Source organism: Manihot esculenta, chromosome 3 (genome assembly GCF_001659605.2).
Source record: "Manihot esculenta cultivar AM560-2 chromosome 3, M.esculenta_v8, whole genome shotgun sequence".
NCBI classification, from domain to species: Eukaryota; Viridiplantae; Streptophyta; class Magnoliopsida; order Malpighiales; family Euphorbiaceae; genus Manihot; species Manihot esculenta.
Genome location: NC_035163.2, coordinates 10,230,664 through 10,247,367, shown reverse-complemented (window position 1 = coordinate 10,247,367; position 16,704 = coordinate 10,230,664). Strand labels below are relative to the sequence as shown.

Genomic DNA, 16,704 nt, shown 5'->3' with positions numbered 1-16,704 from the left:
CATTAGCCCTCTAGATATTATGTTATGTAACAGAAGTCCTGAGGAGCCCCACCGAGGGCCGGGCATAGAGCTTATGTATGTAATAGAAGTCCTGAGGAGCTCCACCGAGGGCCGGGCACAGAGTAGAGGGATTTTTGGGTCAGTCCATCCGTGATGTGAATTGTTTGTGCTGTGACGCATTCATGAAAGCATATGTTTATTATGATGTTTTTTATAGTTCTGCTCACTGAGCTTTTGTAGCTCACCCCTCTCCCCTAACCCCCAGGTTTGCAGGAGCACAGGTAGCTATGGGAAAGTCAGCAAGGTTATGGTATAGTCTATGTAATAGTCTAGTAGTGGACATGAAGTGTAAGAATGATGTAATGTAATATAAAGAAATGTATTGAGGATTAAATTATGCTTAGCCCTAATGTTTATAGTTAATCCCTATTGTACATGATCCTTATGAAAATATTTTAATGATGTTATATGTTGAACCAGGCTTGACATATGAGATGTTGACCCTACTGGAGCATTTGATGAGGGCTCCAGTAAGGGGTTTTATGTATACAGTTTAGTGCATGCACAAGTCAAGCTTGGTATATGTGAAAGTTTAAAGTTTTTATGCAAATGTATGATCATGTATGGGATTTTATTAGATGTACAGAATGTATGTTAGGCTTGCTACGGGTCCCGGCGACCTTAAGTCGATCTGGATCCTAGCGCCGGTAGCGGTCCGGTTTCGGGTCGTTACAAATCCTTTGGAGGAAGTCCAGAGACTCTTCCTCATCCCGTCGTGGCTGGACTTCATTTTTTTGAAGCTCCATATATGCATTCTAGTTAATCTGGAGTCTCTCAAAACCCCCCCAAATACCTTATGGTGTAGGATGAAGAATTTATTTTTTTTGACATTTGAGGGAAGAGGGTATCCGATCAAAGAGAGCTTGGTGCTTTCTCCTGTTGAAGAACCAGAATTCTTCATTCTTCTAGGTACCCAGTTAGTACAGTTGGGAGAACAATGCAATGTCCGGCTCAATATTATTGTTGAAGCAGAGGAAGCGAAAAGCCACAAAAATGCTCCAACTGTTTGTATGCAGTTGGGGAACTGCAAGCTTGTGGAAACGGAGGACTTCAACAAAGAACGAATCCATAGGAAACCAAAGACTCGTCTTTAGTTGTTCTTCCTAGATGATGATTGTGTCTTCTACAGGAATTCGATTTTCCACCCGAAGACACGAGTTAGGGGCGTAAACCCAGAAGATCTCTCGAGAAATTTGGTAGTGATCGTGAGGCGGTCCACATCCTTCTCGGTCAGTACGGAAGGGATGTTATTCACTAGGACGCTTCCATTATCGTGGACCGCCCTTAGCGGAACAATGGGAGCAGGAGCGTGAATGGGGCCGCCAGAGGAGGAGCTTGAGGTTGGACTTCCACCGGAGGAAGAGGAAGAAGAAGAAGAGTTCTTATTCATATCTATGAAAGAAAGCGTGAATAGGAATTACCTTAAGGAAATGTGGGAATGAGAAGCTGAGTGGTTGAGTGTTTTTCAAAAGTGCATAGATTAGTTGTTAGCAAAAGTTGGAATTAGAGGAGAAGAAGGGTTTTTATATTGCAATTTTGATGGCAGGTTTTGAATGCGACTTGAGAAACAAGGTAATCATCATTTATAACTTGGAGCAGGCGAAACGACGCAAGCATAAAGAGCCAATCCAAACATGCCACGTGTCCAATATCATGAGAACAACTATAACATTCGGATCTAAAGAATCAAAGACTAGTGGAGAACCTCTGATGCAACATAATAATTGCTCAAAGTAAACCATGAGCTATCACTATAAGACAGAGTCATGTGGCTAGAGTCTAAAAAGTTGTTACGTAGTCCTATCCATAGAAGGGAAGACCCCGACACTGTAGCCCTTAGTTCGACACTAAGACTCGCCCTTTCTTGAGCAGGACGAGACTTGACGGAATTCATTAGCAGATACAATCCAACAAATCTCCATTATACATATAATTGTGGGATCCCTTATCCACTAGTTGGTACCAGTCAAATTTTCAAGAGATTTGATAATTAACTACACCTTTTTATAGTATAAAAACTAATATGCACAAAGATCAAGGTACGCATTTACACAACTATTCTGAGTTCTAAGCAATTTATTACATTCATCCATTCTGCCAGTTTATTGACTTGAGCGTCGAAGTGGATCTCACATCTTCTTTTTTGCATATTGACTAACTATAACTCAGCTCCATTTCAGCCACATCATGTGCATAAACAAAAATCTCTGTTTCATATTAATATTAATAATACTAAATAAAATAAAATATTATACGTTATGCTCTAAATTTTTATTTTGTTTCATATTTAAAATTTCATTAATATGTGATATATGTATAAGTATAAATAAGCGGTAACTGTTCTCTTGTCTTGCATCTAGGTTTCTTTTCTCTTTCTTCTATCGTACAAGTTTTTCTATAGTTTTTTTCTTTCATTTTTATACTATCATGGCAAGTATGTCTGAAGGTAATGCATTAGCGAAGGAATTATATGCTAGAATCACGATGGAGGAGGAGCATGACTGTATTCAGATCGATGAGGGTGGTGAGGAGGCTGATGAAGAGGTATTGGCGGCTAATCTACTATGTATGGTGGTGAGAGTGATGGATGATAGGCAAGTGAAATTCCGAGTGTTTATAAACACCATGGGAGCTATATGGAGGCCTGTCAAGGGTATGTCACTACAAAAAAACAAGGTATCAGTGACGGATTTAACGACGGAATTTACTTCTGTCGGAAAAAAAAAATTAGCGACGGAATTAGCGACGGATCAGCGACGAATACTTTATGTTTAAATTTCTGACGGATTAGCGACGGATTTTTAAAATATTAGCGACGGAATTTATTCCGTCGCTAATCCGTCAGAAAAATCAAACAATATAAAAAAAAAACCCTAAACTTCTCTTTCCTCATCTCTCTTAATTTCAGCCACGCTTTTCCTCTCCTATCTTCCCCTCAGCGCCGAATCGATCTTCCTGCCACTCTCGCCGCCGCCGCCGCCGTCGCCGTTGAGAGTCCCAAGGCTGCCGCAAGTTGCTGTCGCGCGCCCCGTTGCCACTCACCGCCGCCGTCGCCTCGCCGTTCCCGTGACGGATTTGCTGTCGCCTCCTCCTTCCTCCTCGATCTCTCTCTCCGGCTCTCCCTCCGTTCTCGATCTCTCAGACTCTCACTGAGCCACACCAGCGGCAGCCACCCTCTCCCTCCGGCTCTCCCACCGTTCTCGATCTCTCAGAGTCTCACTGAGCCACACCAGCGGCAGCCACCCTCCTTCCGCCTCGATCTCTCACTGAGCCTCGCAGAGTCGCAGTCGTCGCGGTCGCCGCCACCCTCCTTCCTCCTCGATCTCTCTCTCTTCCTTCTCGATATCTGACTGAGCCACGCCAACGCCAAAATCTTGCTTCCTCGATCTCTCAGTATCCCTTGCCGTCGCCCGCCGAATCACTATCTGCCGCCGCCGAGATTAGAGCAATTGACGGTAAGTTTTGGTCCTTCTTATTAATTATTTGTTTTATTTATTTATTTTTTAATTAGCACCAATTGAATTGATTTTGCTATGTCGATTGTTGTGTAAAGTTCTTCGCAACTTTTATTTATATTCATGAAAATTTTCATGTATTAAATGCATATTGGAAATTTATTTATGAAGTTTGCTTCTGGTGATAATAGCATGTACCAAATGCATATTGGAAATTTGGTTTTGTGATTCATGCATTTCTCATGCTGCGTGGGCACGCAGTAGCTTGCTGCGTGGGCACGCAGCAGCTTGCTGTGTGGGCACGCAGCAGCTTGCTGTGTGGGCACGCAGCAGCTTGCTGCGTGCCCAGCAGCAGCTTGCTGCGTGGGCAGCAGCTTGCTGCATGGGCACGCAGCAAGAGCAGCTTGCTGCTGTGCGCAGCAAGCTGCTCCTGGGCCAATAAATAATTTTAATTTTAATTGAGATTTTAATTGAGATTTTAATTTCTTATTTAGATTTTAATTTTAATTGAGATTTTAAAATAATATCTCCAGCAGCATCCAGTAGAGGTGGGCCAATAAATAATTTTAATTGAGATTTTAATTTCTTATTTAAAATATATATAATTTTAATTGAGAAAAGAGATCAAATAATAATTGTGGGCCAATAAATTAAATATAAATTTATTTTATCTAATTGTGTCATCATTTAAACTATATTTCTTTTCTTTTTTGTCTAATAAAGCAATATTGGATTTAGCAAAAACTCTTGTAATTAAGGAATTAGAGAAAAAAGAATAAAGAAATAAATTTCAGAAATTAATTTGATTTGATTAGTATATTAATGAATGGATTAACAAACTAATCTATTAATTTAACTTTTTAAAAAAAATAATAATATTTAAAAGTAGTTAGTTAATTAAAGACATGAATTAAAATAGAATTTGTGGGTTTGCTTTACTTGCCTTCCTTTCAACTCTACTTTGATATGTTACTTATGGACAATTATTTTTTTAGATGCCTCGAAGAGCAGTATCATGCAGAGGTAGAGGACATAGCCAGCATCTGTCTATGAATGAAATAGATGAGGCAGTACAGGTCCAGGAGGAAATACTGGAGCATACTCCACAAGCATTAGGGGGCCAAGCAAACGCATCCTCATCATCATCAGTTCGAACTAGAGGTCCGAATTTGGGACATCCTATCCCATCAAACCCGTCTGATCGTCAATTGATTAGATTGAAAGGAACTGTGTAAGTCATATACAACTTTTTGCTATTTATTTAATATGTATTATTACTTACAGCTACTCATTACATATAAAAATATTGCAGTTTTTTAGATTCCACAGTTACTAGATCAATCACTAATGACATTAAGATGCGCTATACTGCTCCATGGAAAACTTGGTCAGAAATACCTTTAAAGACAAAAGACGAGCTCTTCGGACTTTTTCGGGTAAATACAACTTATATTTTAAAATTTATAATATGCATTTTAAGTTTTTTAAATTTATTTAACACTGATTGTTATTTGTAGAGTCGATATGCATGGGATGAGAGTGAAGAAGGTATGGTTCGAATTGCTTGGGAAAAGGTAGGTAAAGAAAGACTGCGAGACATTCTTAATAGAGTTAGGAGCGAATTGTTGCACAAGCACAAGAAGACGGATGTTGCTTATCTATATAATTTAGGACCAGATTGGATGGAGGCAGAGATATGGAATGAACTTGTTGCATATTGGAGTACACCAGAGTGGAGAAAGAAATCAGAAGCTGGTAAAGCAAATAGAAACGTAGAAAAAGATGGGACTATTACGAAACACTCTGGTGGTTCAATAAAATTGGAGGTTCATGAGAATAGATTGGTATAACTCTTTTATTTCTTACTTTTATTTATACAATTCTATTTTTATATAGATGGTTAGAAATTATTAGTGCATCTTGTGTTGTGTGATTATTTCTTTTTTGTAGGCAAAGAAGTTGGGTAGACAACCAACTCAACTTGAACTATTTCGTGCAACTCACACAAAAAAGGGGAGTCAAGGTGTTTACATTGAGGGAAAATCACGACGAGTTGATGTAAGTTACTTTTTGCTTATTTAATGTTATCACATTATTTTTCTAATTGTTATGTTATCATAGTTGTATATGATTCATGAAATGTTTATTATGTTTTCTTTTTTTACTTAGGGAGCTTATTTGAGTGCAATTGCTGAAAATGTGAATGACAATTGTGAGAGTCAGTCTGCTTTTGATTTGAATAAGTGGATTGAAATTTCTGGAAGTAGCAAAGGAAGAGTTTATGGTTTTGGATCCTCTGATATTGCAAAATCAGGAACTCCAACTACATCTTTCTCATGCATATCAGCTCATCCTGGAGGACCTTCTCAAACTATGTTTTCTTTAGAGGAGGTTGAACAAATATTAGAGCAAAACCGGATTAAAATGAAACAAGACATGGAGCAAATGTAAGAGCAAATGCAAGAGCAAATGCGAGTGCAGATAGAAAAGCAAATAAAAGATCAGATGAAATCATTGAAGAACAAAAATAGATCTTCACCGCATAACACAACTGCAGATTCAGATGGTTCAACAAATTCATAGATTAGTTTTAAATTTTATAAATATTGTTAAGTATTATGGATTTATTTTAAATTTTATGAACATTGTAAAGTATTATAAATTTATTTTAAATTTTATGAATATTGTTAAATATTATGGATTTATTTTAAATTTTATGAATATTGTTAAGTATTATGAAATATTTGATTTATATTCAATATGATTTTTAATTATAAATTATTTGATTATAAAGGGAATATCTAAATCAAAGCAAGAATTTGTTTTTGTAATCAAATTTTAACAGATTAGTGACGGATTCACGATAATATTTATTAAAATGTCTTAATATTTTCGACGGATTTCCGACGGAAAATTTTCGTCGCTAATTATTTCTGACAGATTAGCGACGGATTGTTATAGGATGAATTTAGATATTCCGACGGATTTAGCGACGAAAAAACTCGTCGCTAAAATTTTCCGACGGAACTATCCGTCGGAAAATCCGTTGGAAATTTTTCCGATAAGGTTAGGATCCGTCGGAAATCCGTCGCTAATATTTCCGACGGACGCCCGATCCGTCGGAAAAAATTAGCGACATGACTTTAAGCGACGGATTTGAGTCCGTCGGAAATCCGTCGCTGAAAGTTTCAGCAACAGATTTTTGACTATCAGCGACGGAAAAATCCGTCGCTGATAGTCTGTTTTTTGGTAGTGTGTTACTTAAAGATTTAGAAATAATGTATTCTTGTTCCAGTTTATGCATAGTATAGTTCTAGAAAGAATCTTGAACGATGGTCCATATAATTCCAATAATAGTCTTTCATTGATGAGGAGGGTACCAGAAAATCAAAACCTAGGCAGGTGGAGTTGGTGATGGAAGAATTCTAGGTGCAGTTACATTCTTTTCCTGTGGGATGTAAAATGGAAGAGATTTTTAAAGATTTTGGGAATTCAATAGGCACCTATATTCATTCAGATAGGAGGAACTTCTCTTTGTTATGGTTGGAATACATGCGAATAAGGATTTCCATTAATGTGTTGAAGCCATAGAAGAGAAAAGTGCACGTGAAGGTGCCAAAGGCTAGTCAGGAATGGGTCTCCTTTAAGTATGAAAGGCTAACTACAATTTGTTACTTTTGCAGCAAGATCGGTCACTCTGATCGATTTTGTGCAAAGCTAATGGAGTTTCCAGGAATCACAAAGAGCAATTCGCTTATGGTCCTTGGATGCAAGTTGAACTGAGGAAGAGTGCAAGTATCGATGAGAAGTGGTTGTTGTCTGAGGCCGATGTGTTGCAGCAAAAGGGGGAAGATGGTGGTGGTAATGACAGTGGTGCAGGACGACTTTGATAGACCATGATGGGATACATAAAGAAGGTGGTAACCTGTCCAATTCCAATTCGAATATGAAAAATATTCTTACAAAGTCGGCTGCTAGGAACCAAACTCCACAAAATCAGGGAGTGGGGGATAATGTGAATTTTAATAATAATAATGAAAATCTTGTGGTTGTTGGTAATGTAAAGAAACAACATGTGGAGGAAAAATCTGACAGCTCTATGGAAAAGGACTTGGCCTAGAAGGAAGCAAATCTTTTAGAGGTTTTGACGAACCTAAAAGATGTCATGGAGGTGAGACAGGTCTGCCAAAATCAATGAGTTACTTATGTTGGACCTGTTGTGGGAATGGCAACCCACAAACAGTTAATGGCTTTAATGATATTGTATCTAATAAGAGGCCAAATTTAATATTTTTAATGGAGCCTATGGTAGGATGGTGTTAGATGGATAGGATACGTAGATTATTGGGTTATATGAGTTTGTTTATTGTCAACTCTCAGGGTCACAGTGGTGGTCTTGCCTTGTTATGGAAAGAAAAAAATGTTGTATCTTTGATTGGATATAGTAAAATATTTATTGATGTTGCAGTGTATGTTGAAGGTATTCCCCCTTTTTATTTTACTGGTTTTTATGATTTTCCTAAAAGAAGTAGAAGACGGGCTTCATGGGAGTTACTATTTTCTTTGCGGAACAAATTCGGGTTGCCTTGGTGTGTGTGTGTGGTGATTTTAATGACATTCTAAGTCAGTTTGAAAAATGGGGTCATGTACCGCAACCAAATTGGCTAACTGATGTTTTTTGGGATGTGGTGAGTAGATGTAATATGTTCGATATTAGTTATATTGGCAACATTTTTACATGGGAGTGGGGCAGGAATACAGAGGGTTGGGTGGTGGAGAGGTTGGATAGGGCTCTTTGTACAGTTGCATGGATCGTGGATGGATTTATTTCCGCAGACTCAATTATATCATGTGGAGACTAGCTACTTAAGTCACAGTGCTTTATAAATATTGGTATTACTATTATATGGTATGTACAACGTACATTCATGTTTGAGAATGTGTGGCTGTGGGAGGTAGATATAAGGCAAATTATCCATAATGTCTGGAGCTCAGATAATGGGAAAACATTGAATGAAAAATTACAGGCATGTGGGAAATATTTACAAAAGTGCCTGGAGCTCAGGTAATGGGAAAACATTGAATGAAAAAATACAGGCATGTGGGAAATATTTACAAAAGTGGGGGACGAAAAGTGTAATACCCGGCTAGAATCCGGCATCGGGATTCCTGCCTTCCGGCGGAATCTAGGGTGTTGGATCTCTCTAAAAGGGTAGAATGTATTTTCTAAAATGTTTTCACATGATTTCATGGTTTTAAATGAAAATGAATTGAGTTTTGAAGAAAAAAGGCCAAGGAGGGAGAACCCAGGTTCGGCCGCCGAAGGTGATGTTCGGCCGCCGAACATGAGATGGTTTCGGATGGACTTTTGGCTTCCGAAAGTTGAGTTGGGCAGAAACCAGGTTCGGCTGCCGAACCTCAAGTTCGGCCGCCGAACATGGGGGACTTTAGGGTGCTGGTTTGGCCGCCGAATGTGGCTCAGCCGGTCGCCTATAAAAGGCCTCAGACCGAAAATGGGCGAGTTTTCCTCCCCATTCTCGTGCCCAGGTGTGTTCATGTCCTCCCTTGGTCGATTTCACGTTTTCCTTCATCTTCTATGGTTTTTATGAGTTTCATTCTTGGTTTTGAAGAGTTTTAAGCTTGGATCAAGGATTTGGAGCTTGGAGACCCCGGAACTAGTTTCCTCCACATCTCCAAGGTTCGGGTCACACCAACCCTCGATCTCCAAGAGGTTAGTGTAGATCCTTGCTTTTCCTTATGTTTAATGAAGTTTTAAGTAAGTTTTATGGAGTTTGATGTTTGAGTTTGGGTAGAAATGCATGTTTAAGGTTTATGTGGGTTTTATACCCAATGTATGTTATGTGATGTTTGTGTTGAGGAGTTTATGTTAGTTTATGCTCCTTTATGCTTTTGGGAGTGAGTATGCATTATTGGGAGAGAGTATGTGAGGATTTGGGTATATTTGAGTTTGGTTTTTGGCTTGGCAGAATCGGACCTGTCGTCCAGAGGGGACCAGGTTCGGCCGCCGAAAGGAGTTTCGGCCGCCGAACCTGCATGGGAGGCAGTCTTTAGGCTGCCGAACGTGCCCCCGAAGGAGGGACTTTCGTTTCTGTCCAGAGGTTTCGGCCGCCGAACCTGCCGCCGAACTTACCCGAGTTTCGTCTCTGGAAAGGACTTTCGGCCGCCGAAGGTGCCGCCGAAAGTGCCCTGCCCAGCCGTTTCTTGGGTGTTTCCTATGCATGTTTTAATGATGTTTAGAGGGGTTTTTGGGGGGTATGTTTATGAGTTGTTTAGAGTATGTTTGGCACCTCATTCGAGTCCACCTGTGTAGGATCGGACCCGAGAGACCTAGGAGGCCAGTAGTGCTAGCTGTTGCCGAGTCAGTCAGCGTCGGCCAGAGGTGAGTAGAACTAAACCTAATCTTTTATTTTAAGAAATCAAATGTCTAATGCATCTTTATTTTAAGGAATTCAAATGCCTAAAGCATATGCATGCATCATGTTTATATGTAATAGGATGATTGCACTAGTTTCACGAAGGTGACGCATTGCATACATTGTTGATTATATGATGAGATGGGTGGACCAAGGCGACCTCAATAGCCCGTAAGTCTGTCAATGAGTCTTTGTCAGTCGGGCGAGTACATGTAGGAAAGCCCAATGAGAGCTCCTTCGGGGCCAAGTTTTGACAGAGGGAATGTTGGGGTCATGTCTAACCCTGAGGGGAAGGACGTTTCGAGAACCCTCTAAAATCACCCGCAAGAGGAAGAGATTGCTAGCGTGAACTCAAGCGGGGAAGAAATGTTTGATGTGTATTTGTTGTGATATGACGCATTTCATGAAAGCATGAAATAAAAGAAAGAATGGAATAAAATAAAATGAAATAATAATAATAATAATAATAAAATGAATAATAATATACCTAAAAATGGAGGAATTAAAGCAAATGTTTTTAGTTTCTGCTCATTGGGCTTTATAGCTCACCCCCTCTCCCCTAACCCCAGTTTTGCAGGGCCAGAGTAAGTAAGCCAGAGTAAGTCAGATAGAGCTATGGGAAAGAAGAGGTTCAAGCATGGGTTGCCATGTTTGGTTATAATAGCTTAGCTGTGTTTTGTTTATGTTTGGGTAAGGCTTGATGTGTATGTTTATGGTTATAGTGGATGTTACGTAAGGAAGTTGTTAAAGAGATGATATGTTATGTAATGCTATGTATGTTTTTATATGCTTGTTTAGCTTAGTAATGGACATGATAGATGGACTTGATGTATGGTCCTTATGTATATAAAGAATATGATGAATGGAAAGAGTAATGAGTATGTTATAGGAGATAGAGCCAAGCTAAGAAAAGTATGTGAGATGTGTAGTATAGAGTTGTGCTTTGCCTAGTGTCGGTAAATCCCTTGGTTTTGCATGATCAATAAGAAATGTTTTAAGAATGTTTTCAAGTTATATGAAATGTTCTAATGGTTTGAAGTATGAATGGCCGTGAGGGAAGAAAGGGTCTTAATCCCTTCACCCAAAGCGGATATGTTTTTACAGCTAGCTTGATGACTCATCTAGTATGAAGTTCTATGTTTCTATACATAGGTCAAGCTGAAATAAAGTAAAAGTTTAAAGGTTTTCTGAAAAAGCTTAAGTTTTTATGAAAATGTTGATCATGTATGGGATTATACCTAGAGTTCAGGATGTCTAGAGGCTTACTACGGGTCCCGGCGGCCTTAAGCCGATCTGGATCCTAGTGCCGAGCAGTTTGGGGCCGTTACAAGAGGTGTACCGGTTTCCGGGCTGTTACAGTTGGTATCAGAGCTTTGGGCCTCATAAGTACGGTGTGTTGAGCAAAGATGCTCAAGGATTAGAAATATCCCACATCGGAAAGAGGTTGGTTTAGATGTCATAGAAGGGTAAGCACAATAAGAAAGATTCAGAGTAAGATCATGTCCACTAGGATAGGATGTTGAGTCCTGTCTTGATTGATGATGAGAAATGCCATGATTTTATGCATGTGCATTAATGTTATGTATGTATGATATGTATGCAGGTTCATGTGTTTTCATATGAACCGTATGATGCTAATGATTGATTGTATGCTTGTGTGTTGTTCTTCAGAGGAGCCAGAATGCGAGGTGCTCGTCAATCTGTGGAATCGACTGGAGTTCCATCTGAGAGGGAAGGTTTGGACACCTTTCCCCCTGCTATGCCAAGAGCGCAGTCGTGGGGAGTCAGCAGATGGGAAACATCAAGGGACCCTGGAAGGTCTTTTGATGTAAGCAGAGAAGCGATGGCTCCGAGAAGGATGTCAGCTAGTATGAGAGAAGTAGAGATGGATGTTCAGAGAAGGGATTTCAGCTTGGGAGTCAGAATACCTGAAGAAGGTATGGGAGATTCTCAGGAGGATGCTCAGACTCGGGATTCCAGAATCTCAGGTTCAGGAGGGATTGATCCCTCCACTTTGAGTACAGCCTCCACGAAAAGCAAGAAGTGGGGCAGAACCCTGAGGGGGAAGAAGAAGAAGTTGTGGAGTCGGTTGAAGGCTAGTCTGGGATTAGGTGGTGGTTCGAGCTCTGGCTCAGGCAATTCAAGATGCATGAGGTGTGGAAGGCCACACAAAAGAGTCTGTCGGGTGGGGACTACAGCTTGTTACAGGTGCGGACAGGAGGGGCACATAGCACGTGAGTGTCCCACTGCGCCCAGGTTGGCTCCGTCCCAGCAAGCAGCTCCAGGTAGAACAGCTCAGCCAGTAGCTCCAACCATGTTTCAGGTTGGTGGTCGAGGCAGAGGAAGAGGGTCAGCCCCTCATTTCTCAGGTTCCCATGGAGAAGGTCCGTCAGCTTCAGCTCGGATCTTCACCCAAGCTCAGCAAGAGGCAGACACATCGAACATGGTGGTGTCAGGTACGCTCACTTTTAAATGTTCTGATGTGTATGTTTTGTGAACTCTGGTGGTTCTCTTTCTTTAGTCACTCTAGGAGCCGTCGAGAGGTTGAGTTGATAGCTTCTGGGCTAGAGTGTTCTCTTTGGGTCAGTGGACCCGAGTGTGATCCATCTGTGGTAGAGTCAGTCTGCCGGTCCAGTTCTGTGTTAGTTGAGGGTAGATGCCTTCCACTCGATTTTGAGGTCCTAGACTTGACTGTCTGGACGTCAATCGAGGGATGGATTGGTTTCTGCTCGTGGTGCTATCTTGGTCTGTAGAGACAAGGTAGTCAAGTTCAGAGGACAGGATGGGTCAGAGGTAGTCTTCTGAGGGAACACAGTAGGGATGCCTAGAGGTCTGATGTCAGCCTATCAGGTTCGTAGGGTACATAGGAGGGGTTGTCAGAGGGTTCTAGCCCTTGTTTGAGAGTTTAGCAGTCAGGTCGGGGAACCAGCCTCAGTGCCAGTTGTTAGAGAGAGAATTCGTAGATGTCTCCCCAGGCGAGTTGTCAGGTTCACCATCTGTTAGGGAAATGGAGTTGAGCATAGGAGTGGTGTCTGGACCCGGAACCATTTCTATTCTCCCCTACAGGATGGCACCTGTAGAGTTATTAGAGCGGTTGTGTGGCTTGGTAGATAAGGGTTTTATCCGACCTAGTACCTCACTCTAGAGTGTTCCAGTGTGGTTGTGGGAAAAGAAGGATGGATCCCTGAGACTTTGTAACGACAGTAAGCAGTTAAACAAGGTCACTACCAAGAGCAGGTATTCCCATGCAGGATGGATGATCTATTGGGACAGCTGTCAGAGGCTGTTTGTTTTCCAAGATAGGTCTGAAATCCGGGTACTACCTGTGAGAGTTAGAGTTAGTTTGGGTTAACAGTGAGAAGAAGCCAGTTAGTAAAGATGAGAAGAGAAGAGAAGAGTAAGGATCAGAGTAGCGCAGTGGAAGCGTTGAGTTCAAAGGAAATTGGGTATTGCTGGAGGTGTCTCCTATTGGAAGAGTGTTCTTAGGAGAACCGGGAGTTTTGACTCTGGCAGTGTCGTGTCTCTCTTTTAGGAGAGAGGTTTTTAGGTTTTGCTTGCTTGATTGCTTGCTTGTTTATGTATGATTGATGCTATGTTTCAGATGCCTGTTTGTTTGTGGAACATTCGGGGACGAATGTTCTTGAAGGGGGGAAGAATGTAATACCCGGCTAGAATCCGACATCGGGATTCCTGCCTTCCGGCGGAATCTAGGGTGTTGGATCTCTCTAGAAGGGTAGAATGTATTTTCTAAAATGTTTTCACATGATTTCATGGTTTTAAATGAAAATGAATTGAGTTTTGAAGAAAAAAGGCCAAGGAGGGAGAACCCAGGTTCGGCCGCCGAAGGTGATGTTCGGCCGCCGAACATGAGATGGTTTCGGATGGACTTTTGGCTTCCGAAAGTTGAGTTGGGCAGAAACCAGGTTCGGCTGCCGAACCTCAAGTTCGGCCGCCGATGTAACGACCCGAAAATCGGACCGCTACCGGCGCTAGGATCCGGGTCGACTTAAAGCCGCCGGGACCCGTAGCAAGCCTGACATAAAACCTGTAAACCTGTATAACCCCATACATGATCAACAATATGCATAAAAATTTAAAACTTTTCTTTCCATTGAACATCAACCAAACTCAACCTGTGCATAACATTAACATAACTCTGATCCCTCTGTGGGGTCTCATCTGCCCTCAAAGGGTAACATACATCTGTTGAGTTGGTTTACATAAACATCAACAAATCTCTAAGATCATGTATAAAAGGGATACAACAAACTATGGTCAAGCACATACTAACACCCATAAAACTCATTACATAACTATACTGTACTTTTACATTACAATTTGATCATGTCCATTGCTAGCTATTACATAAGCATGACTTCTTTACTCTATTCGGACTCCCGCACTATATCCTGTACCTGTAAGCCTGGGGGAAAAGGGAGAAGGGTGAGCTAAAAGCCCAGTGAGTAGAGCTAGTAAAACACATTAACCCTATGCTCAAATGGAATGCATCATAACACAAACAATTCACATAAGGGTTGGGTGAACTTGTCACCAAATAGTCCAAGTTAACTCTGTGCCAGGCCGTAGCATGGGGTCCTGGTCTTCCTGTCATACATACATTACTTACCATTTTCCAGGGCCTCCTCTGGGCTCCTGGTCTTCGAGTCCCATAACCGTGCTTTACTCTGTGTCAGGCCTGTAGACTGGGGCCTGGTCTTTCTTACTCTGTGCCAGGCCGTAGCATGGGGTCCTGGTCTTCCTGTCTTGGACTAATTGGGTCATCCAACATTCACCCACAACAACAACAATTTATGCAATGCGGCATATTCGTGAAAACTAATGCAATCATCCTATTGCATAATCATGATGCATGAAACATGATAAAACATTTAATTTAAAAGATTGAGTTTAGTTCCACTCACCTCTGGCTGACTCTGACAACACCGCAGCTGAACTCACTGCTGGGGTCCGCGGTTCCTCGGGTCCGAACCTACACAGGTGGACTCAAATGAGGGACCAAAAATACCTGAACATAACTATAAACTACTCCCCAAAAACCCCCTAAAACATCCTGAAAAAATCACATAGAGATATGCATGAAATGGCTGAACAGGGCACTTTCGGCGGCACCTTCGGCGGCCGAAAGTCCTGGGCAGAGACGAAACTCAGCTAGGTTCGGCGGCACCTTCGGCGGCCGAAAGTGCCAGACAGAGACGAAAGTCTCTTTTCGGGGGCAACTTCGGCAGCCGAAAGGCCTGCCTCCCCAGCCATGTTCGGCGGCCGAAAGTACCTTCGGCTGCCGAACCTGGTTTCTGCCAAAGGGCAGAAACTTGGTTCCCTTTGCCCATTTCGCCTCCAAACCTACCAATCATGCATATTTTTCAACCCAAAGCATGCATACAAGTTCCTAGGGGCCTCAAACAAGTATATGCCCCATCTACAACACTCCACAAATACACAATCAAGCTACATTGTTCATCAAACATCAAAAACCTAACATTTACTCAAACATGCATATATCCCTAAACATGCCATTCTACCCCATGAATCTTGCAATAAACTTATTTAAAACACATAAGGAGCTTAAGATCGGCTCTTACCTCTTGAAGATCGAGGGTTGAGGAGATCTAAACTTGGAGATGGGAGAAGTTCCAACCTTTGGTCTCCAAGCTCCAAAACTCGTTCTAAGCTCAAAGATCTTCAAAACCAAAGTTATAAACTTGTAAAGATCATGGAAAAAGGAAGGAAAAACTCAAGGCAGAGGAAGGATGGCGGAATGCTCACCTTGGCCGAAATGGGGAGAAAAAGCTCGCCCATTTTCGGCTAAGGGACCCTTTTATAGGTGGCTGGCCAGGCCACGTTCGGGGGCCGAATGTGCCTCCGCATCCATGCAAATGTTCGGCGGCCGAACTTGACTTTCGGCGGCCGAACCTTGACTGCCCTCACTCATGCTTTCGGGGGCCTAACGTGCCTCCAAAACGCATGCACGTTCGGCGGCCGAACTTGACTTTCGGCGGCCGAACCTGGGTTTTCCTCCAAGGACTTTTCATGCAAAAACTCATTTAGTTTCATACTTTAAAACATTAAAATACATGAAAACATTTTATAAAACATGATTCTACCCTTCTAGAGGTCTCCGACATCCGAGATTCCACCGGACGGTAGGAATTTCGATACCGGAGTCTAGCCGGGTATTACAGCCGAACATGGGGGACTTTAGGGTGCTGGTTTGGCCGCCGAATGTGGCTCAGCCGGTCGCCTATAAAAGGCCTCAGACCAAAAATGGGCGAGTTTTCCTCCCCATTCTCGTGCCCAGGTGTGTTCATGTCCTCCCTTGGTCGATTTCACGTTTTCCTTCATCTTCTATGGTTTTTATGAGTTTCATTCTTGGTTTTGAAGAGTTTTAAGCTTGGATCAAGGATTTGGAGCTTGGAGACCCCGGAACTAGTTTCCTCCACATCTCCAAGGTTCGGGTCACACCAACCCTCGATCTCCAAGAGGTTAGTGTAGATCCTTGCTTTTCCTTATGTTTAATGAAGTTTTAAGTAAGTTTTATGGAGTTTGATGTTTGAGTTTGGGTAGAAATGCATGTTTAAGGTTTATGTGGGTTTTATACCCAATGTATGTTATGTGATGTTTGTGTTGAGGAGTTTATGTTAGTTTATGCTCCTTTATGCTTTTGGGAGTGAGTATGCATGATTGGGAGAGAGTATGTGAGGATTTGGGTATATTTGAGTTTGGTTTTTGGCTTGGCA

The 16,704-nt window shown here is 41.6% G+C and overlaps 1 protein-coding gene across 1 annotated transcript; it reads left to right on the top strand.

Annotated features, from left to right (window-relative positions):
* The first annotated feature begins 2,487 nt into the window (after positions 1-2,487).
* LOC110628748 lies at positions 2,488-6,067 on the top strand. The gene is made up of 7 exons (XM_043955047.1): positions 2,488-2,713; positions 3,707-3,927; positions 4,511-4,746; positions 4,828-4,951; positions 5,033-5,359; positions 5,466-5,573; positions 5,685-6,067. The coding sequence occupies exons 1-7, from the start codon at positions 2,488-2,490 to the stop codon at positions 5,964-5,966; spliced, it is 1,524 nt and encodes a 507-aa protein (XP_043810982.1). The 3' UTR covers positions 5,967-6,067.
* The last annotated feature ends 10,637 nt before the right edge of the window (positions 6,068-16,704 follow it).

Excerpts from the sequence above, each read along its gene's own strand:
- LOC110628748 (XM_043955047.1), top strand. The coding sequence starts at position 2,488 with ATGGCAAGTATGTCTGAAGGTAATGCATTAGCGAAGGAATTATATGCT. Across the intron at positions 4,952-5,032 it reads AGCTCTTCGGACTTTTTCGG|AGTCGATATGCATGGGATGA; the intron begins GTAAATACAACT and ends TGTTATTTGTAG. Across the intron at positions 5,360-5,465 it reads AGGTTCATGAGAATAGATTG|GCAAAGAAGTTGGGTAGACA; the intron begins GTATAACTCTTT and ends TCTTTTTTGTAG.